A 24,768-nucleotide genomic window follows, 5' to 3' on the forward strand; every position below is an offset into this window, starting at 1 on the left:
GTCATTTCTTGCAGCTGCTCTTCGGTTTTACAGGGCATGGTGTTATTTCTAATGACCCTCATATATTGCGAAATAGGCAGGTTCTCTTTTAGGGCCGGGGGGTGCTGGCTTTCAACTGATAGTAGTGTGTTTCGGTCTGTTGGTTTCCGAAACACGCTTGTCTGCAATGTCCCATCAGCCAGAGTTACCGTGATATCCAGAAAATTGATCTCTCTGTTGTCAATTTGGTGCGTCAGTCGGATAGGATGTTCCAGAGCATTCAGATCTTGTATCATGGTAAGGAATTGATCTTTGGAGCCAGACCAAATCACAAAGATATCGTCAATAAAGCGTTTGTAATATCTAATGTACTCTCCGTACTTTGTTAATATGTGGGTGCTCTCATAGTCGACCATATATAGTCCTGCATATGCTGGGGCTAAGTTTGAGCCCATGGCAGTGCCAGACACCTGGACATAATATCTGTTGTTGTATAAAAAATGATTGCAACTCAAGATCAAGGCCGCCATGTCGACCAAAAAGGCAGTTGGTGGTACTTGGACAGGTCTTTCGCTCAATTTTTCTTTTAACACTCTAAGACCATCAGAGTGCGGGATCACGGTATAAAGTGAACTAACGTCCATCGTAGCAAGAAGTAGTCCACTTGATATTTCTACCTGTTGAAGTTTATCAATAAAGTCAGCAGTGTCTCTGATGTAGGTTTCGCTGTTTGTGATTAAAGGTTGGAGATGATGGTCAACAAATTTAGCAAGCGGCTGAAGGAGAGAAGATCTGGCGGAAATAATAGGCCTGCCCGGCGGTTGCGTGTTGGATTTGTGAATTTTCGGCAACGTGTAAATTACTGGACAAACCGGATGTTGTACTGTCAAATAATCAAATTCTCCCTTTGTCAGCCATTGGGACGACAAACCTGACGCCAGCAGATTATCGACTTGTTTTTTGAAGTCTGGAATTGGGTTATGTTTGACCCAATGATAAGTGTTGTTGTCTCCCAGTTGTCGGACAATTTCTTCATGATATTGCTGCCAGTCCTGTACAACCACTGCACCTCCCTTGTCCGCAGGTCTTATTACTAAATTAGTATCACGTTTTAGCTCATTCAGAGCTGTGCGTTCCTCGGGAGTCAAGTTGTAATATTTTGGTTTGTCAGGTAAATGCAGCGAATCCAGTTCCACCAATCGTGTGAACGTTTTTATACTTGGGTTCCCTGAAGAAGGGTCGAAGGTTGACTTTGTCTGGAATTCTGATCTATTGGTTGGCATTAATGAATCGCCAAATTGTTCTCTCAATCTAAGCTTCCTGCTAAATTTAAAGATGTCTATGTTGGTCTCGAACTTGTCGTGTGTAGTCGTGGGTACGAAAGACAAACCCCTTGAGAGGACAGACAACATGGCTGGTGTTAATGGTGTACTGGACAAATTGTAGACTAGGTTTGAACTGGCTTTCGATTTCTTTTTCCCAGTACCTCCGCGACGAGGGTGTGGTCTACACCCCTTCCTCGCGGCTGCCTCTTTGGTTTTCTGGTGTTGTCCGTTCAACAGGTAGAAATATCAAGTGGACTACTTCTTGCTACGATGGACGTTAGTTCACTTTATACCGTGATCCCGCACTCTGATGGTCTTAGAGTGTTAAAAGAAAAATTGAGCGAAAGACCTGTCCAAGTACCACCAACTGCCTTTTTGGTCGACATGGCGGCCTTGATCTTGAGTTGCAATCATTTTTTATACAACAACAGATATTATGTCCAGGTGTCTGGCACTGCCATGGGCTCAAACTTAGCCCCAGCATATGCAGGACTATATATGGTCGACTATGAGAGCACCCATATATTAACAAAGTACGGAGAGTACATTAGATATTACAAACGCTTTATTGACGATATCTTTGTGATTTGGTCTGGCTCCAAAGATCAATTCCTTACCATGATACAAGATCTGAATGCTCTGGAACATCCTATCCGACTGACGCACCAAATTGACAACAGAGAGATCAATTTTCTGGATATCACGGTAACTCTGGCTGATGGGACATTGCAGACAAGCGTGTTTCGGAAACCAACAGACCGAAACACACTACTATCAGTTGAAAGCCAGCACCCCCCGGCCCTAAAAGAGAACCTGCCTATTTCGCAATATATGAGGGTCATTAGAAATAACACCATGCCCTGTAAAACCGAAGAGCAGCTGCAAGAAATGACCTCAAGATTTCTTGAGAGAGGATATTCAAAAATAACACTCAATAGATGTCTTCAGAAAGCACGACGAAATATGAATAAAGACCAGCAGGTAGTGGACACCTCAGTAAGACCAAAAACATCGCAGAGAATGATCTTTGTGAACACATATGATCATGGTTCACAGAATATCCAAAAGAGCATAAAAAAGCACTGGCCCATTTTGGCAACCGATAATACCCTAAAGTTACAAAGATACGGACCGCCTATGATGGCTTTCAAGAAGGGCCCAAACCTTAAAGAGATACTGATGAGACCAATGGCCACACCAACCACTAAAGAAAATACTACCTAGCTGCACACGAAAAGACCGGGGTGTTTTCGCTGCACTGGTTGCACAACATGCAACAGTATGACTCAAGGTGCTACATTTCCACACCCACATTCGGGTAAAGCCATTAAGATCAAGCATCGGTTACATTGCCAAATGGACTATGTGATATATCTACTTAATTGTCCGTGCGGTCTCGCTTACGTGGGGATGACTACCCGTAAGTTTAGGGAGCGCATGGCTAACCATCGCAATTCCGTGCGTGTAGCACTTGAGACGGGGAAGGCCGAATTGCCAATACCAAGGCACTTTCTACAAGCAAATCACCAGATATCCACTCTACGCTGTCGTTTGATAGATTGGGTTCCACCACCCCCTCGAGGAGGCGACCGAAGTTTGATGCTCAAGAAGAAAGAAAGCCGATGGATTTTTCAGCTCGGGACACTGGCCCCCAGAGGCTTGAATGAAAATAATCCCCTGAATATTTTTCTTAAGTAAACTTTTTTTTGAGAAACTTTTTTTTTAAAAAAAACCTTTCTAGTGGCAAATACATGCACAGTTTTCGTATGGCCATCTCTTAATAGTGTCATCAGCCCACTGTATTACTTTTCTCCATTTTTTTATGTCCATTTTTTATGTCCATTTGTTTATGTCCTCTCTTAAATTAATTTCCTCATTTTTAAGAATGCATGTGTGTATACACATATATATATTTTTTTAGTGTATGTGTGTGTATATATATGCATTTTTTTCCCTTTTTTTCCCTTTTTTCAAAATATCTGTTCATTGCTTGGCAGTGCCCTATCAGAGAAATTTATCAAACTTCATTTGTATATATTGATATATCAGGTACAATGAGAAGTTGGTTCAGCCTGTATGTTTAAAATATAAAGAACATACGCATATATGTGTGTGTGTGTTCCCCCTTGGATGGCCACGTGCATACATACATGTATGTGTGCTCATTCTTGGATGGACATCCACGCATGTGTGTGCATATTGTTAGTTTCCCTGCGAGCAATGCTTAGAATTTTTTCATCACATAGATCCTCATCAGAATAGATCACCTGTCCCGCTGGACAGCAATTTGATTTATTTTTTCCAGAATAAAAATAAAAATAAATAAATAAAAAAATAAAAAAATAAATAAAAAATTAAAAAATAAAAAATATAAAAACAATAATATTATATAAAATAAAACCATAAAAATTTGATTATTGGTAAAACTGCAAGTAAACAAGTAGCATATCCAATAATATTCCATTTTTAACCTTGGTCCGATTTGGGCACAGCGATAGTGTATTTACTTTATTTACCATGTTAAGCCCATATAATGTTTATTACTCTATCTGCAGGATTCTGCAGCCACTCACTGTGCTCTATAGTACCAGGTTCCACGATCCCGGCTCACCCACACATAGTTCACCAACCCTATCTAACCATCAGTTGAATCACTAATCAGGCCGCTGCGGCTCTGAGGGAGAACGCAGCGCGCACACCCCTGTAACATCACGCTACTATTGGTGTTTGCTGTGACTCAGTCACAGCGTCCTTGTCTCCCAGCAACTTGAGATGGCGACGTCACAAGCTGCGCTGCGGCTCTGAGGGAGAACGCAGCGCGCACACCCCCGTAACATCACGCTACTATTGGTGCCTGCTATGACTCAGTCACAGCGTCCTTGTCTCCCAGCAACCTGAGATGGCAACGTCACAGCTGCCGGAAACCCCGGAAGCTTATGCGGTCCATCTATGCGTGTCATTAGCTGACACTTCCGTATCCCCGAACTTCCGGTTTAGCCGGAAGTTCGCTACAGCTGTTTAGGAGGCGGCGTCCTCATTAACTAGCGCTATGTGCAGGGTATAAATGCCGGGCCCGGGCAGTGTGAGGTAGCTGCTGCTCCTCTCACCATGGGTCTCCTGCTGCTGCATCGTTGATGGCTGTAACCTCTACATAACCAAGTAAAGTATTATGCTAAAAAATTTTTTTGTAATTACAATGTTTTGTATTGCATTTTTTGGACCTTTTTTGTGGGTTTCTAAAATGCTTTTTTTTCCATATATCTATAGGCTCCTTGATAAAGGTCCGCTATATGGACCGAAACGTCGGGGCATATGTGGATGTATAAACAAAATGATTGCTGTTTAATTGATTGAAAATTCTTTGGATGAAATTAAAAATACCCAAATTGGATTTTATAATCAGTCTTCTATCTGAATTATAAAGGCGAGTGCCCGACATCCTCTGCAAACAACTGTAGAGGATACCCTCGGACTACAATTGGGATTGTGTGTTAAAACACATTTTCCCTTGTCTGGCACCCCAGATTGATGTATTAAGACATAGTGCGAGTGCGGTCTTTCCCACGAACTATATATATATATATATATATATATATATATATATATATATATATATATATATAAATATACATATACATAAAAAAACGACACTGAAAAGAAGTCCATAGTGTGATGGTATTATTTTAAGAAAATATTGTAAGGATTGTTCTCGTTAAGGCCCCTCGGGGCAAGTGTCCCAAGTTGATGGATCCACCTGCTTTCTCTCTTCTTGAGTAGCAGGCCACGGTCCCCTCCGCGGATAGGTGGTGGTATCCAATCTATCAATCGGCAACGAAGTGTGGATACCTGATGGCCGGCTTGTAAGAAGTGACGAGGTATCGGAAGGTCAGCTTTACCTGTCTCTAAAGCTGCTCTCACTGATTTTCGGTGATTGGCCATGCGTTCACGGAATTTCCTAGATGTCATCCCGACGTATGCCAGTCCGCATGGGCAATTTAATAAATATACGACATAGTCCATCTGGCAATGGAGTCGGTGTCTAATCTTTATGGCTTTACCAGAGTGTGGATGAGGGAATGTTGTCCCTGAAATCAGACTGTTACAGGTGGTGCACCCTGTGCAGCGAAAACAGCCTGGTCTTCTGGAATGTAGCCAAGTGGTGTTTTGCTCCAAGTTCGGAGTGGCCATTGGTCGCATGAGAAGCTCTTTTAGGTTTGGACCTTTCTTATAGGCCATCATTGGGGGTCCAAATCTTTGGAGTTTTAGAGTGTGATCCGAAGCTACAATTGGCCAATGCTTCTTAATGCTCTTTTGGATGTTAGCTGAAGTGTGGTCATACTTATTCACATAGATCATCCTGGGTGGCGCTTTCTGTTGCTCGATTTGTGTTGAAGCAAGTTGTTTTGCCCTTATATTATGTCTGGCTTTGCGTAAACATCTTTTCAATGTGGTTTTGGCGTAGCCTCGTTCGATAAATCTATCCGTCATTTCTGCCAGTTGTCTTTCCATTACAATGGGCACGGTGTTATTCCTAATCACCCTCATATACTGCGATATGGGGAGATTTTCTTTCAAAGTAGGAGGATGCTGACTTTCTACAGAAAGCAAAGTGTTGCGATCTGTCGATTTCCGAAACACACTAGTCTGTAAAGTGCCGTTGGAGAGGGTCACAGTGATGCCCAGGAAATTTATTGATTTAGGATCGATCACGTGGGTCAATCTAATAGGGCCATTGGTATTATTAAGCTCGAACAGCATTTCCTCGAAGACTTCAATTGAACCGGACCAAACGAGGAAGATATCGTCTATAAACCTTTTATAGTACCTGATGTACTTCTGATATTTCGCCAGTATGTTCGTATTTTCATAGTCACACATATAGAGACCCGCATACGCTGGAGCTAGATTAGAGCCCATAGCGGTGCCAGACACTTGGACGTAGTATTTCCCGTTGTACAAAAAATGATTACAGGTGAGTATGAGCCTTGCTAAATCGACCAAAAAGGCTGTTGGTGGTACACACTTAGGTCTTGTGTCAAGATACTTCTGTAGAACCTTAAGGCCTTCTTCATGCGGTATCACCGTATACAGCGAGCTGACATCCATAGTGGCCAGTAGTAACTCCCCTGTGAGGTCAACGCATTTCAGCTTGTCAATAAAGTCCTCAGTGTCACGAATATATGTATCGCTATTGGTGATCAATGGTTGCAAGTGGTGATCTACCAATTTAGCTAATGGTTGGAGTAATGATGCTCTAGCAGAAATGATTGGCCTGCCCGGCGGTTGGTGCAAAGATTTATGGATTTCTGGTAGGGTATAGATAATTGGGCATACTGGGAAATTTACTGTTAAAAAGTCATGATTCTCTTTGGACAGCCAGCCAGCCATGAGTCCTTGTTGGAGAAGAGAGTCAACTTTTCTTTTAAATTCGGGTATAGGGTTTTGTTTAACCAATTTATATGTACTCTCATCAGAGAGTTGTCGGATGATTTCATTGTGGTAATCCTGCCAATCTTGAAGAACAACGGCACCGCCCTTGTCGGCCGGTCTGATTACTAAGTTGTAATTTAGTTTCAATTCATTGAGGGCTTTGCGTTCTTCAAGACTCAGGTTGTAGTATCTTGTTTTTTCTGGGAGTTGTTGAGCTTCTTGTTCAATTAATCTATTGAAGGTTCTGATACTGGGGTTCGTGGAACAAGGGTCAAAGGTTGAAACTGGTCGAAATCTGGATCTCTCTGTTGGCGTGTTGGAGTCTCCGAATTGTTCCCGTAGTCGTAGTTTGCGGCTAAACTTAAATAAATCAATTGAAGTGTCAAATTTGTCGTGAGTGGAGGTGGGTACAAAGGACAGACCCTTTGATAAAACAGAAATCATCGCTGGTGTGAGGGAGGTGGAGGAAAGGTTGTAAATTAGGTCATGACTGGTTTTCTGTTTCGCTTTCCTAGTACCTCCGCGACGAGGGTGTGGTCTGCTCCCCTTCCTCTTGGTCGTCTGGGGGGTTTTGAAGCGCCACTGTTCCCTTCTTCTAAAAAATCTGACTGCTGGCTAGAGAAGTCTGTGTCCGAAGCTGAGGCCGATGTAGATGACCCTCTGTTGGTGGTGTACTGATTCCTCGATTGTTGTTGTTGTTGGCGTCTAGGTTTATATGGCCTTGTCGTACGTCTGGTGTTAGTGTTAGGGCCTCCTGCTAGCCACCGATATACTGAGTGATTTTGGTAGTCTGATGTTACTGCCGTCAATTTGCTCCTTTTAAAAGAGATTAGCTCATTTTTGTATGTTTCCAATTGTGTCGTGATTTTGTCCATCAAGTTGCTGGTTTTGTCATTCCTGATTGTGGTCAGGTGTATGGTGTTGAAGTCCTCGATGTCTTTTTGGATTTTTTTGAGCTCTGTTCCCACTTCTTCAACGACCAGTAACATAAGGTCTAAGGAACATTTGTTAAGCACCCCACACCAGCGGCTGCAGAATGTGGGGTTGTTCCTCCCAATTGTGGGTACATTGGGGACCCTAAAACCTCTTGGTATATGTCGTTTTCGGTGGTACTCAGATAAAAAGTGGCCGTGCATTGACAAATCTATCTCTCTTTTTCTGAGCTTCAGTAATCTTTGATAGAGATCAGTAGCTGATTCAGTTGGAAGCGTATCAAAGTCCGATTGGTCAAATAGCACCTTATCGGCATCATCGTCCGTTAATGAGATTATTCCCTGCTCGGCTTGTAGGAGCAGGTTGTCGTTAAGAAAGCCCAATCCCCCGGTTGCCATCTTGATGTGAATGGAGCCGAAGCTAGTGGAGTTAAACTAGCCCCTAATGAGACCACAGTTTAGTCAGTTTCAGAATTGGAGTTATGCTAAAATTTTTGGGGTAGGGAGTCACAGTAGAGATGATAATAATAATGATGGTAGATGATGTGAGTGATCCTCCTTGTAGTTTTTGGGAGCTTTATTTTGGGTATATTTTTATAATTAGTTTCTTTATTTATTTTTAGTTTTTTAAAATTTATTTTTTATTTTTTTAGAAGAACATATCCAGCAAGAAAATTTGCAGCATCAGTATAGGGCATCAGTATATCGGTGGCTAGCAGGAGGCCCTAACACTAACACCAGACGTACGACAAGGCCATATAAACCTAGACGCCAACAACAACAACAATCGAGGAATCAGTACACCACCAACAGAGGGTCATCTACATCGGCCTCAGCTTCGGACACAGACTTCTCTAGCCAGCAGTCAGATTTTTTAGAAGAAGGGAACAGTGGCGCTTCAAAACCCCCCAGACGACCAAGAGGAAGGGGAGCAGACCACACCCTCGTCGCGGAGGTACTAGGAAAGCGAAACAGAAAACCAGTCATGACCTAATTTACAACCTTTCCTCCACCTCCCTCACACCAGCGATGATTTCTGTTTTATCAAAGGGTCTGTCCTTTGTACCCACCTCCACTCACGACAAATTTGACACTTCAATTGATTTATTTAAGTTTAGCCGCAAACTACGACTACGGGAACAATTCGGAGACTCCAACACGCCAACAGAGAGATCCAGATTTCGACCAGTTTCAACCTTTGACCCTTGTTCCACGAACCCCAGTATCAGAACCTTCAATAGATTAATTGAACAAGAAGCTCAACAACTCCCAGAAAAACCAAGATACTACAACCTGAGTCTTGAAGAACGCAAAGCCCTCAATGAATTGAAACTAAATAACAACTTAGTAATCAGACCGGCCGACAAGGGCGGTGCCGTTGTTCTTCAAGATTGGCAGGATTACCACAATGAAATCATCCGACAACTCTCTGATGAGAGTACATATAAATTGGTTAAACAAAACCCTATACCCGAATTTAAAAGAAAAGTTGACTCTCTTCTCCAACAAGGACTCATGGCTGGCTGGCTGTCCAAAGAGAATCATGACTTTTTAACAGTAAATTTCCCAGTATGCCCAATTATCTATACCCTACCAAAAATCCATAAATCTTTGCACCAACCGCCGGGCAGGCCAATCATTTCTGCTAGAGCATCATTACTCCAACCATTAGCTAAATTGGTAGATCACCACTTGCAACCATTGATCACCAATAGCGATACATATATTCGTGACACTGAGGACTTTATTGACAAGCTGAAATGCGTTGACCTCACAGGGGAGTTTACAAAAACAGATAGATAGAAATTCTGATGCGCAAACAAAAGTGCTGCTGGCCTCCTCAACCAGAGGTTATCAACCCGGTCAGAACACAAGTAATATCTAAAAAAATTTTTTTTTGGGAGGACAGCGCTCTACTGTGGATATATAAACAATTTCAATTTTGATAATAATTTACCAACTCGGAAATCCTGGACTTTTTCCTTTCCTGTGTTACTCCATAAGGTTTACATGCAAAAGAAAACACAGAAAAATACGCAAAATGTGTAGTAGTCCACAAATAAATATTGTCCTTATATATAAAGGGGTCCTTTGGAGCTAGATAGATGTTGTGGTTTCCACTATGTCCCTTGTGTAGTGGTAAATTTACCACTACACAAGGGACATAGTGGAAACCACAACATCTATCTAGCTCCAAAGGACCCCTTTATATATAAGGACAATATTTATTTGTGGACTACTACACATTTTGCGTATTTTTCTGTGTTTTCTTTTGCATGTAAACCTTATGGAGTAACACAGGAAAGGAAAAAGTCCAGGATTTCCGAGTTGGTAAATTATTATCAAAATTGAAATTGTTTATATATCCACAGTAGAGCGCTGTCCTCCCAAAAAAAAAAAATTTTTTAGATATTACTCACAGGGGAGTTACTACTGGCCACTATGGATGTCAGCTCGCTGTATACGGTGATACCGCATGAAGAAGGCCTTAAGGTTCTACAGAAGTATCTTGACACAAGACCTAAGTGTGTACCACCAACAGCCTTTTTGGTCGATTTAGCAAGGCTCATACTCACCTGTAATCATTTTTTGTACAACGGGAAATACTACGTCCAAGTGTCTGGCACCGCTATGGGCTCTAATCTAGCTCCAGCGTATGCGGGTCTCTATATGTGTGACTATGAAAATACGAACATACTGGCGAAATATCAGAAGTACATCAGGTACTATAAAAGGTTTATAGACGATATCTTCCTCGTTTGGTCCGGTTCAATTGAAGTCTTCGAGGAAATGCTGTTCGAGCTTAATAATACCAATGGCCCTATTAGATTGACCCACGTGATCGATCCTAAATCAATAAATTTCCTGGGCATCACTGTGACCCTCTCCAACGGCACTTTACAGACTAGTGTGTTTCGGAAATCGACAGATCGCAACACTTTGCTTTTTGTAGAAAGTCAGCATCCTCCTACTTTGAAAGAAAATCTCCCCATATCGCAGTATATGAGGGTGATTAGGAATAACACCGTGCCCATTGTAATGGAAAGACAACTGGCAGAAATGACGGATAGATTTATCGAACGAGGCTACGCCAAAACCACATTGAAAAGATGTTTACGCAAAGCCAGACATAATATAAGGGCAAAACAACTTGCTCCAACACAAATCGAGCAACAGAAAGCGCCACCCAGGATGATCTATGTGAATAAGTATGACCACACTTCAGCTAACATCCAAAAGAGCATTAAGAAGCATTGGCCAATTGTAGCTTCGGATCACACTCTAAAACTCCAAAGATTTGGACCCCCAATGATGGCCTATAAGAAAGGTCCAAACCTAAAAGAGCTTCTCATGCGACCAATGGCCACTCCGAACTTGGAGCAAAACACCACTTGGCTACATTCCAGAAGACCAGGCTGTTTTCGCTGCACAGGGTGCACCACCTGTAACAGTCTGATTTCAGGGACAACATTCCCTCATCCACACTCTGGTAAAGCCATAAAGATTAGACACCGACTCCATTGCCAGATGGACTATGTCGTATATTTATTAAATTGCCCATGCGGACTGGCATACGTCGGGATGACATCTAGGAAATTCCGTGAACGCATGGCCAATCACCGAAAATCAGTGAGAGCAGCTTTAGAGACAGGTAAAGCTGACCTTCCGATACCTCGTCACTTCTTACAAGCCGGCCATCAGGTATCCACACTTCGTTGCCGATTGATAGATTGGATACCACCACCTATCCGCGGAGGGGACCGTGGCCTGCTACTCAAGAAGAGAGAAAGCAGGTGGATCCATCAACTTGGGACACTTGCCCCGAGGGGCCTTAACGAGAACAATCCTTACAATATTTTCTTAAAATAATACCATCACACTATGGACTTCTTTTCAGTGTCGTTTTTTTATGTATATGTATATTTTTTTTATATATATATATATATATATATATATATATATATATATTTCTTTGCTCCTTTCTTTTCCCCCCCTTCTCTTTAGCCTAAACTAAAACTTATTTATAGGTACAATACTGGGGAATCCTCTCACCACATTTTTTTGCAAATATCCCACTTTTCATTTATCTTTGATATATAAAAAAATATTTTTTCTGTTATAGACAGGTTACTGGACCATAGGAGTTTTTTTTGAGAGAAACAGTCCTTTTCTTATAAATTGTTCCAAAACATACTTATTATTCATCTTGACTATACCCTTGTAGTGATTGGTTCACAAGAATTCCCTTATTGGGTCTTTTTGAGCTAAAAAAATATATATATATATATGAGGATGTGTGCAAAAATGTATATATATATATATATATATATACAAATAGTTTCTTATTATAGAAACATTTTCTTTTTGTGTGTGTATATATACGCTAAAAATATTTTTTTATTTTTTTACAGCTTATACTGGGATACTAATGACTTTCCCTCTGTAATTAGAATAATAAAGCCAATAAAATAAAATAAAAAATAAATAATAAATAAAATAACTTAAATAAAAAATACATTAATATTATCTTTATTTAAAATAACGTATTTTTCCAGCAACAGTTCAACTAAATATTAGCCAGTAAATTGTCTATTATTAAATCTCTAATGAGAATATCTTTACATTGTTTGAATGTTAATACTAGGCTCTTATTTTAAAGCCGCCCCCAGCTTTTTACTCTGTTATATTAGTCCACTGTTTTGAGGACATTAATATACCCCTTTTTGACACAAAGATCCACAGCGCATATCCAAATCCTTAGTGCTCCTTATATCACCCATATTGTTTAGAGCCACCTGAATATCGTTGCTGAGAGCGCACACACGGCTCCTGTCAGTGACAGGTAGCCGTGCGTTCCAGCAGTGCGGGTCACCTGAATATCGTTGCTGAGAGCGCACACACGGCTCCTGTCAGTGACAGGTAGCCGTGCGTTCCAGCAGTGCGGGTCACCGCACGTCAACTTCCGGTCCCGGAAGTAGCGCTGTCAGCACGCGGACGCTGCGTCCGTGTGCTGCATTAACCCACAGAGTGAATAAATAGCTGGGCCCGGGCAGCATCATGTAGCAGCTGCTCCGGTCACCCAGGGTTTTCCCCTTGACTCCTCGTTGATTTCATTGTACCACTGAACTTAAAGTAAGATACCTTTTGTTCTTTTGCCTCATTTTTGATTATGTGTATATTTATTTTTTTCTTTTGAAAAAAATGTTTTTTTTGATAAAATTTACTGATAGGTTATCTTCACTGTGTATTGTAGGCCTCTTGAGAAAGATCCCCTCTAGTGGGATCGAAACGTCGGGGCATGTTCTATAAAACACATGTGAACTTATCTACTTGACACCGTGTGCAAATTGAATAAACCGTGTGCAAATTGAATAAACTTCAGCTATTTGGATTTTACCAACGTGTTTGGAATTCATACTTTGGAGAGTGCTGGATAGTCTACACCAATATAGGTGTAGACACACCCCGGATTATATATATATATATACACTTCTCTGATTTGGGCTTGATTTCACTTGATTCAGACGGATCGGTGGAGAAATCGGGTAATATCAGACCAAATCTGATGTGTTTGACATCCAATCCGATGTGCAATCCCATGCACATCAGATACAGTATGTCAGAGGTTGGACAGGTAGTACATAAGAGGAGTCAAAATCTGACCCATCAGTGGTACGTTGCGGGTGCTTTTAGCACCCGTGATGTATCGCATATGATCAGGTTCGTAGGTGCGTTCCAGTGGTGCCCCTGCTGGCACACACCTATAGTCTGCAGAGTGGGAAAGCACCGGGCAGCAGAAGTGCTCTCCTCGCTCTGCATCCTCTGGGGATAGTGGTGGTAGTGGTGGGCAGGCAGGAGATTTCAAAACTCCCATTCAAATGAATGGGCGGACGGTGATTGGTTGAGAGAGTTGGCAATCACCGTCCGCCCATTCTGGCAGGTCCACTGGGGGCACTTTTTACATGCAATAAATGTACATTCAAGTTCATGTAATCAATATATTACCCAACAGTACTCACACTTCCTTCTCCACAGCTTGTTCCATTCTCCACCAATTGTGAGGAATATAAGGCTTTACAATGTGATGTGGATATGTAATAAGGAATATTTAGGATGGGTTTAGCAGTGCCCCCCTTGCAGTACGAGACTCCACATTTGATATCCCTAGGTATATACAGATGACAGCAGTCAGACATGTACAGTAAGTCCCTGAGACATAACTCTGGACAGCAACACCTTCACATATGCCTGGTCAAGTCCTGAGGGGTATGTGTCATTGGGTTGACCAACTGGAGGTCGACATACATTGGGTCGACCACTGAAGGTGGATATGGGCTAGGTCTACACTTGAAATAGGTCGACATGCTTAAGGTTGACATGGTTGGAAGGTTGACAAATGCATTAGGCCGACAGTGTCTTGGTCAACAGTCAAAAATTCGACGTGTGTTTTTCACTATTTTTTGTCCCAAATGTTGACATGGTCGACATGGAGATGATATTGGTGCACCACCTCCCCTTGCATGGCTCACTTAGCTTGCCATTCTTTGGGCACGATGCCTCACTATGCTCGGTACACTATTACATTCTCCCTCCACACCCTAGTAGATGGTAGGGCATGTAATACTGCCTGTCGGCACATGTCGGCTCAAGAAAAATAAGTGAAAAACCCATGTCAGCCTTTTGATTGTCGACCTAATGCTTGTGTCGACCTTCCAACCATGTCGACCTTAAGCATGTTGAGTGGTCGACCTAATGTGTGTCGACCTTGACTGTCGGCCTAATACTGTCCTGATGACCTTAGGCTGTACTTACTTGGCTGCACAAGGAATTTTTTTTCCAGATTGGAGACAATAGCCCTGGCCACTTCTTCTGTTATTTTCAAAGCAGTCATCTGGTGCATCAGACCCTTTAAAAAAAAAAAAAAAAAAGTTACAATAATATATATATATATATATATATATATATATATATATATATATATATATATATATATATATATATATATATATATATATATATATATATAGACGTAAAGTAGTGGCTCTCCTCAGGCTGTAGAGGCGGTTAGGTGCCTCATAACTAACAACAGTGATTATGAGGGTCCGCCAATACATGTATTTTTGGAATTACTCATGTTGGCGTTGACGCGGAATTACTTCACTTACAATGGTCGATTTTATTTGCAGGTGGCGGGGTGTGCGATGGGGTCCTCAGTGGCCCCATCGTACGCCAACGCCTTTATGTATGCCACAGAGCAGGACATGTTTTATGACAGTGGTGTTATGATCTCGGAGGTATACCTCTTTAAGAGGTTTATTGATGACCTTATAATATTCTGGTCAGGAACCAAGGAACAGCTTACAACATTGTTGGAAACACATAATAATACAGCTAGTGAGGTCAAACTCACTTTTGATATAAGCGACACCAACATTCACTTTTTGGATGTGGACATAACCATCAAAGAAGGGTCCATATCCACAGCCATTTACTTAAAACCCACAGATAGGAACACTTTGTTAAAATCTAACAGTTTCCATCCTGAACCCCTTAAAAAGGGTCTGCCCATTCCCAACTTCTAAGAGTCTGCCGCATAACATCAGATTCCACACAGGTGGAAGCGGCTATGGACCAAATGGTCAATAAGTTCGTACAAAGGGGATATAATAGAACAGAGTTAAACACCCTCAAACGTAATGTGCTATCTATTCCAAGATCTGAAACCATGACGGCCTGCCCAAAGAAAACTAACAAAGATGTGGTACCTTGGGTTAATAAGTACACCACGCAAACCAACGCAGCAGTTAGGTGCGCCAAACGATGGTGGCCGATGGTCACCACCGATAAAGACCTACCATTGTTAAAAGACAACAAACTTTTACCCAGTTATACTAGAGGGCGCAACATAAAAGATAAAGTGGTAAAATTGGATATTACCCCCCCTCATGAAGAAACAGCAGTCCCATTTCTTAACTCAGAAATCGGGATGCTATAGGTGTCTGGGGTGCACCACTTGTAATTCACTCACCCCAGGCAAATCATTCAACCATCCCCACACAGGGAAACGCATCAACATTACCTCAGCAGTAACCTGCACTACTACCCACATAATATATATGTTGACGTGCCCATGCGGCCTGTCTTATGTGGGTAAAACCCAAAGACAGTTCCGTGAACGCATGGCGCAACATAGAAGTGCGATTAAATATGCACTTATCAGTGGAACCAGTGAACAACCTGTTGCTAGACATTGTGCCCTTATGAAACACAGTATTTCCAGCATAAGAGCCATAATCATAGACCATGTACCACCCACACTTAGAGGGGGTGACAGAGGTAGAATCCTTCTGCAAAAGGAGAACAGGTGGATTTATAACCTCAACACCTTGGCCCCCAAGGGCTTAAATAAATCGCTGGGTTTACAGTGTTTTTTATAAACATAAGATACGTTTGTGGAATTCTTTTTAATCTAATCTGATCGGGTTATGTCCAATTATTTACATATAATTCATATATATTGTTGTTTTTTGTCCATGTTCATCTATGATCTTAGCTAGGTCATGTTATGCTATCTAGTCTGTATGTGAGGTCCATTTGGGAAGCACAGATATCTGCTTTATTGTTGAAATTATATTTATTTTTTTGCAATATTAATTATCCTCATATTTATATGAAATTAACGGCAGGATTATTGACAGCAGGCTCCGATATTTTTATCATGTTCTTATTGTAAATATATATGTGTTTTTTAATGTGCAATAGCCCAACCTAGGTCCGCTTCAGTAACATTTTCTTTTTTGTTTATAGCGGTTACCAGGCAACTAACTGAGGGCATTGCGGTGATGTCACTGGCCGGCGCCTCCATCTCATGCAGATTACGTATGACAAGTGGAGTTCAGCGTGTGGGGATCCAAGCAGAGCGGCGGCGCCGGACAGGTGAGCACCACATGATTCTAATGATTTTAATTATATGCATTGTTTCTCGTGTATAAATGTTGATTGTATAGTATGTCAGTTTGTATCCTGTGCCCTTGAAAACGGGCGAACTCTTCCCCGAAATGCTGTCAAAGGGCGACAATAAAGGAATTTTAAACACTTAAGCCAGCCTGAGGAGTGCCACTACTTTACGTCTTTATATGGATCCCACCAGGGAATTCTGGATGGCACTCCAGCAAGTTAATTCATGGGAATGAGGAGTGCCGGACATCAACCTATATATATATATATATATATATATATATATATATATGTTTTTTTCACAGCATCACCTGCACCTTTTCTTTGCACAAGCCCTGAAGATAAAGCCGCACCGGCTTTGAAACGTCGGCAATATGCTTGTATATTTTTAACAACTGCACATAAAAATTGGATTTTCTGCATCCAGCTGACTGAGTGCCGCCTGTTTCTTTGGGGGTCCCCTCTGGACTCTCAGATCAACCCTGCTGTCTATATTGAATTCAGAGGAAGGCACCTCGGCGCATTGCCCCATCAACGAGAGTGCCAGTCAACCACTGTTGTCCCTTGGTGGTGGTGAGGGTAGTGATGGTCGGACATTTAGGAGGCCCCCTATCGCTCAATGTTAAAGTAGTTAAAAGACAGCATCTATTCATAGGAGTCAGAGGCACTGGGGGCATGGCCAGCAGCTCACAGATCGCTGGGCATGCCCCCACAGTGACAGCATACAGGAGGCGTGTCTCCCTATAGCAGAGTTCCTGCAAAGCCAAGCCCCCTTTTGATGTGGCCACACCCCCTTTTTGGATGTGTGTGGGTTCTCTGTGCACGGAAGTCCCAGGTCCCTGAACCAGAATGTTGGAAGGTACTGTATTTTTATCAACCACAGTCTACAACATGACAGTTCTGTAGCTGGTTGGTTGGTGCTTTATATCCGTTCACTATATCTCTCACCTAGTATAAAGTGTCTGGAGATAAAGTACCAACCAAACAGCTCCTAATTACCATGTTTGAGGCTGTCTTTGAAAATGGCAGTTAGGAGCTGACTGGCTGGTACTTTATCTCTGTCCACCTTATTTCTTGTCAAGTCTTAGTAAACAGACCCCATAGATCCCATAGACCCCTGAGTCTGTTCCTATTCTGCTAGAATATATGACAGGCTACAGGATTTTGAGGAGATCCCCCAGACTCCAACCAACCAGCCTCATGAATCCCCCACTCCATTTGCAAAGTGGGCAGTAAAGGAGCTTGATTGAGCTATTTGAAAATTATATCATTGAGCATTGGTTGGCAGGGCAGGGAGATGCCAATCACATCTTATAGTAACTGTTAGGGCTCTGGAGGGTACCACCAGCCCTTCCCTCTAACCAGGGCCGGTGCAAGGCTTCTCAGCACCCTAGGCAAAACTTCAAGCTACTCCCCCCCCCCCCCCCCAAAAAAAATATGGCCAAGTCCCCTGCTTTTCCTCTGCACCCTCCCCTTTGCCATCCACAATAGAGTACAAGGAGGAGGGGGCAGAAATGTAGGAAGTATGACTCAAGGGAAAGTATGGAGGTGAGGTCTTAGAAGTTCCACAGCCCTTATCTGCATTAAGTACAACAAGGATCCTCATAGACATCCTTGATTTTTTGATTTGCAGACTTGGTGGCGCCCCCAGATCCTGGCGCCCTAGGCAGCTGCCTAAAGCTGCCTAGTGGTAGAGCCGGCCCTGCCTCTAACTCTTTTGCCTCTCCTGGTAATTGGTGGACACGTGCGTTGCTAGGCTTCACCATTAACAGCCGCGTTAGACGGAGCTGGTTATGCTGGCTCCATCCCCGATGCCGCCTGGTCTTACGTGGGATAACGTGCCCGCCAAGGCAAGGAGAGTGCAAGAGGAAATCTAAATAACCCGGATAGGGCAGGCTGGGACACCCCTAGAACAACCCTGGGAATGGGGAACAACCCCTGGTGTGACAATAATACACAGTGGTGGTCACAAACACAAAGTAAATGCAACAATGCACGGTGATGGAATATAATGGTGCACCCGTGGACTCCAGCTGCGAGAGACACGGTGCAGGTGCAACAATGCACAGAGGTGGTATATAAATAAACACAGGAAACCAATGCAGGGAGAACCCCTGACTTATCTGGGAGATGACTAAACCACAGATGAAGTCTCCAGCTGCGACACAGGCACAGGAACCGACAGGCAGGGTGCTCTGAAGGGAAGCCAGGAACCACCACTGGGAACTGATACAAGGCAAGAACCAGGAGCTCAGACAGACAGACTTGCACACCGCACTAGGACTCAGAACAATGAAGTATAACTGGCATCTTTGCACAGGTCAGGATGTCTTATCAAGGCCTCAGGTGATCAGAGCAGCTGCGACCTCCAGGCTAGCTGAGCTGATGAGATCACACTTGTGCATAATCAATGCACAGACGACTGGGCTGAAATGGCACAGACTCACCACTGGAGGCCACCAGAGACTCGATACCGACACAGGCAGACATTAACCCATGACAGGCAAGACAGATAGAAGTCATAACTACTGACTCCTAACAGTAACATACTGTAGTAACATTGTAACATAGTAATTAAGGTTGATAAAAGATGTTAGTCCATCAAGTTCAACCTATTTGACTTGTAACTACTGACTTGACTAAGTCATATCTATAGGATTCCCTTAGTGGACAAAAATGTTTCCAGTTTTGATTTAAATTCATTAACAGTAGTTGCTGTAACCACTCACACCGGGAATGAGTTCCAGAAGTTGACTGCTCTAATCGTGAAGAATCCTTTTCTTAATTCAGTATGGAATTTATTTTCCTCGAGCCTTAGTACATGCCCGCGTGTCCTAAGTATTGGCCTGTTAGTGACCAAATCATCTCCCAGTTCTATATGATTCCCAATACTGTACTTGAACATACTAATTATATCACTTTTCAACATTCATTTCTCCAGTGAAAACATATTCAGCCTGGTTAACCTATCTTTGTCTTCTAGTGATTGGAGACCTTTTACTAGTTTAGTCGCCCTTCTCTGTACCTGTTCCAATTCATGTATGTCCTTTTTAAGGTGCGGTGCCCAGAACTGAACACAGTATTCCAAGTGCGGTCTCACCAATGCCTTGTAAAGAGGCACTATCACATTGGCATCCCTTGAATCCATTCCCCTTTTAATTCATGCCAGTGTCCGATTTGCTTTTGCTTGCTGCATTTGAGCAGTGTGCACTATTACCCAATTTACCATCTATGATGACCCCTAAGTACTTCTCTACAGCAGAATTCCCTATAATAACTCCATTTAGCCTATAAGGCTAAAGGATCAAATATGGTTTGAGGTAACATGTTTAAAAAATGGGCAGACTAGATGGGCCAAGTGGTTCAGTGCGATGGGAGCCACTCAGATAAGAGTGGCTCCATCTTTACATACACAACTTTTATATTTAGCCTCTTAGTAATGAAGGCACCTGTGGGAGGGTAGAAACACATGTGAGGCTATTTATAAGTGTGTGTATGGATTTTCAGTACTCACCTGGCCCCCAGTATTTCTCACACTGACTCCTGTGTGTGGGACATCTACCATTATAGCAGTACCCTTGCCCATTGCTACATGGAGATCCGTTTACCCGGAAGCGATCGGAGGGACAGCTGTTGGACTTTCCATCACACATTTCGGACAAGTCACATTCATCTTTGGCCTTCCTGCACACAGATCCTGCGTTCTTCAGCTGGGGAGAAATAATGACATGGATGTCAAGCATGTATCCCCATCTGCACAGTGCAGGATCACACCTTCCGTGGCAGCATTGTGGGGTGCAGTCCAAATCCCACCCGACAATCACAGGAAAATTGTTTTGGGTGAGAGTGCAACTTCTTTCCCCTTTTTTCATCATACTGGGGGGGCGCAGGCTCTCCTGCAGTGACAGAAACCAGATGTTGCAGTGTGATATTCTCCTGCAGCATCTGGCTCCTGTCACATAGGAAAGGTCAGCATCACACACAGGGGACAATTCTAATCCATTCGGTCGCCGCTTGATCGCACAGGGGACCAATGGTTTTGCCCTGCGCACATTCTCATAGGAGCATGTGCAGGGCTTCTGTGCAGGCGTCTTTGCCGACCTGCACAGTCGTCATGGAGCTCAAACAGATGGAAGCGGACGGGGCAGTGGCGGCGCTGGGACATGGGAACACCCGGCGTTTCATAAGCGTCCCCATAAAAATGCAGGCCATTCCCATGGGCGGGTGGCTGTCATCACATGACATCAGCCGCCCGCCCTGTCTTCATCCCGCTGTCCACAAATATAATCTCCAATCTTTCCACTGACTTGCAAAGGCAGGGGAAATAATTAGATGGTCGCCGACCATCAAATGATTTCCCCTACTGTGGAGACAAGTAAAGGGATAGGTCTCTGTTACACATCACCTCGCATGTTAATGAGGGGAATCGGCAGCGGGGGGGATTCAGCGGGATGGCACCATAACTGCCTGGTAAGCTGCAAGCTCTGCAGCCTATGAGCAGATCAGAGTGAGGCCCACAGTCCAGTCTCAGGAGGCAGCCAGCATCTCCAGTGACGCTGGGCATGACCCCCGGAGTGACGGAACAGAGATCACCACAAGGACACGCCTCTTTCTATTCAGCAATGCCCCTTTTTGGAGGGTGACAGTGCCTCTGAAACACGATGTGAGTAATGCAAAGTGTGCACCCGATGTCACCACATCCGGTGACACCTCTGGCTGATTATACCCTCTGCACATGTGACCACCACCACCAAAAACAAAATATAAAAATACTAGCAATCATGTGTAACAAAAACCTTTACAGTATAATACGAGATTGTTTGCACAAGGGGTGTAATACAAGATGGATCGCAAATTGGACAATTTGCTAATTTATTATCAAATCACAATGTAGCCGCAGTTTGACTGACATGACAAGAAGCCGGCATTTGGGGATGGAAACATGGCGTTTTCTGGGTGTCTCTGATAAACCGCTGGCATGCTAAGTTGTTTATAAGGTTTGTCTCCGACGTCAGCTCTGACCTCTTCCAGGCCGTCTCAGACGCAGATTATAGTGTCAGCCTCAGTCCTACTGAATGTGCGGCGATCTGCGATGCATTCACAAATTTGCGCCTTTGGCAATATTTTCATTCACCGGGCGTTCCGGGGTGGACACCCGGCATTTCATGGGTGTGCCAGCAAAAACGGTGGGCGCGGCCATAGAAACGCTGGGCAGGTCCCAGGGAATACTGGCGTTCCCCTGCCTGCTTGGGGCAGGAGGCTGACATACCAATGATTTTTTAATATGTGCAGGCGCTTGCAAGTGGATGTGTAAGTGTACACATCCACTCGCAGCGTAGGGAGGGGATTCGGGAGGCAGGGGTTGCATTTGTCAGGCTGCATTAACCTGCTCGCTAACCTCCAAATATACACAGCCTAGCGAGCAGGCCTGAATCACCCCCAATGTTGTATACATTACTCACCTGACAGTGTGAACAGCATTCCCCCTCTGCACACTGAGCATCTTGTTTTAGTTTGCAGGTGGCGGCATCACAGCACTTATTGGTGCATTCCTGTAAATACAACAGCAATGGCTGGTTACACTATGCTTATTCATTATCTATAGCTGTCTATCCCCGGCCTTTCCTACCATTGACACACTTTTGCATGATTCCTACCAAATAGCCCCTACTGCCTGTGGATTCCTACCAAATACCCCCTACTGCCTGCTTATTGTTACTATATACCCCCTATGCCTGCTGATTCCTACTATATACCCCCTACTGCCTGCTGATTGTTACTATATACCCCCTACTGCCTGCTGATTCCTACTATATACCCCCTTCTGCCTGCTGATTCCTACTATATACCCCCTACTGCCTGCTGCCTGCTGATTCCTACCAAATACCCGCTTCTGCCTGCAGATTGTTACTATATACCCCCTATGCCTGCTGATTCCTACTATATACCTTCTCATACATGATTATTTCTACTAATTACCCCATACTGCCTGCTGAATCTTACCAACCTCTATTATGTCTAACAATGATTCATTAAATTACTGTGTTACAGTATGTATAGGGCACTCCTTATAGCGCACTGTAGAACCTGACCACACATCATTTTTGCTTACAATTCTTTTGAAAACTAGAAACAAGGAGATTGCAGTACGATGTACCATGCAAAGCGTTGTGCGCTGTCAAGGGGTCGTGTCACACATGTCTTGTTTCAACATATGGGTTTGACTATGCTTAACCTTTGAGTGCCAACATCTCTGTGAGAGATATGTAAATTATCCCGCTAAAAATGGCAACATCTCTGTAAGAGATATGCAAAATATTGGCTAAAAATGCCATAAGGCAGTGGTTCCCAAACTGTGTGCCGTTGCTCCCTGGGGTGCCTCGGGACACTTGCAGGGGTGCCATGGGTTCGTGGTCCAGCACCAATTCAAATTATTTATGGACAAAACCAGTGCTGGTGGCTGCCTATCATAAAATATGTGTACACACAGAAGCAAATCATGTCCTTTATCACATAACTAAACCTAAGAAGCACATATAAACACAATCTATTTAATTTTGGGCCTAGGGGTGCAGTAAGAAAATTCTGATACTCTAGGGTGCGGTGATTCGAAAAATATTGGGAACCCTTGCCATTAAGGAGACTAAGCAGCACAGCTTAACTAATACGAGACACTGGGCAGAACTGCTGGACTGATATGGCACACTTAACATCCCTGGCAGTAAAAAAAAACTTTTTTTTTTCTTTTATTTAAAAAAAAAAAGGGTAGCACCCCAGGACTGATATGGCAGACTTAGCAGCAACCCATACACCTTTTTTATTTTAATTGAAAAAAATGGGGGGCAGCTTCCCTAGACTGATACGGGACACTGGGGGCAGCACAGCTGGATTGATACGCATGCTTGCCTACTTCCTGGCTGGTCAGCCAGTTCAGTGAGGCAGGGGGGCAGAGCCACTGACAGGGCGGCCGGCAGATCATCAGTGTGGGGGCGTGACAAATGTAATCGTGTCCTTGAGGCCGCGCCCCCTGCCGATATTCCGGAATGAATTCTGAGATTATATGAGAACAGACAATGCAAGGCGTGCCGCTTTTAGAGACAACTAAATCCTTTGTTGACAAATTTGGAAAAAAAAAGACCATCTCAGAATTCATACCCTGCACAATAATAGGTGTAGTTTACCACCTCCAATGCCCATGTGAGAAAGTATACATCGGAAAACCACCAGGGCATTTAAAGTCTGAGTACTGGAACATGTCGGTAGTATACGCAATGCACCAAACGATCAAAGTACATTTAAACCACTCTCCCCAGTGGCTAAACACTTTCTCAGATATCACAGCAGTGCTCCTAATGGTCTCAGAACCTTTGGAATGAGGCATGTACGACTAGGCATCAGAGGGGGTGATTTACACCAAGAACTTCTGAAAACAGATAAAAATGATCTTCATTATGGATAGCTTGCAACCAAACGGGTTGCACGAGCATAACAGTTACCTACACTTCTTATAAATCAGCAGCTACCTGTCCTTTTTACTAAAGTAATGCACATCTGTTGAGGTCAATCAGCCTCCTAATATGTGAAGAAAAAGAAAAAATCTATATCCACCCCAAAGGGTCATCTATTCAAAATCTAACCACTGTTAAAATTGGAGAGAAATCTTCTTCATCTCTTCCTTCCCCTCCCCTGTTCCTTACATTATCTTTTTTGTCCAGACATTGTGCATCTTAATCACATTGTATGATGTTAATTAGTAATAATAAAACCCCCTATAGAAAAGAACAAACACATACTTACCTGTCTTTATGCTATTCAAGGATACATAGCACAATAATTCGCTTCCATACCCCAATATACTCAATGATAGTACTATAAAATCCAAAAAGAAAAGAACAAACATTAATACTTACCTGTCTTTCTGTGACTCAAAGATACATAGCACAAAGATTTGCTTCCATGAATACCCTAATATACTCAGTGGCGGATTCAGGGGGGGAAGCACCTGGGCACGTGCCCCCCCCCCCCCCCCCGTCATTTCACCCGGGGGGCTTGAGCCCAGCCCAGTGTCTCTCGCCCCCCGGGAACCTGGGATATCGCCTGGCAAAGCTGTAACGTTTTTTTCCCCATAGGATAATATGGGACCC

General features: G+C 43.2%; 1 protein-coding gene across 3 annotated transcripts in view; it reads right to left on the minus strand.

Annotated features, from left to right (window-relative positions):
* LOC146075479 (zinc metalloproteinase-disintegrin-like VLAIP-B) overlaps positions 1 to 24,768 on the minus strand; it is a 114,555-nt gene that overhangs the window by 26,396 nt on the left and 63,391 nt on the right. For all 3 annotated transcript variants that reach the window (XM_083184767.1, XM_083184766.1, XM_083184765.1), the window contains exons 13-16: positions 22,087 to 22,176; positions 20,139 to 20,334; positions 14,480 to 14,573; positions 13,687 to 13,831 (exon numbers count right to left, since the gene is read on the minus strand). In XM_083184767.1, coding sequence (XP_083040893.1) covers positions 13,687 to 13,831; positions 14,480 to 14,573; positions 20,139 to 20,334; positions 22,087 to 22,176 — 525 coding nt within the window. The remainder of the gene's footprint in view (positions 1 to 13,686; positions 13,832 to 14,479; positions 14,574 to 20,138; positions 20,335 to 22,086; positions 22,177 to 24,768) is intronic.

This window comes from Crinia signifera, chromosome 4 (assembly GCF_055691185.1).
Source record: "Crinia signifera chromosome 4, ASM5569118v1, whole genome shotgun sequence".
In the NCBI taxonomy this organism is placed as follows: domain Eukaryota; kingdom Metazoa; phylum Chordata; class Amphibia; order Anura; family Myobatrachidae; genus Crinia; species Crinia signifera.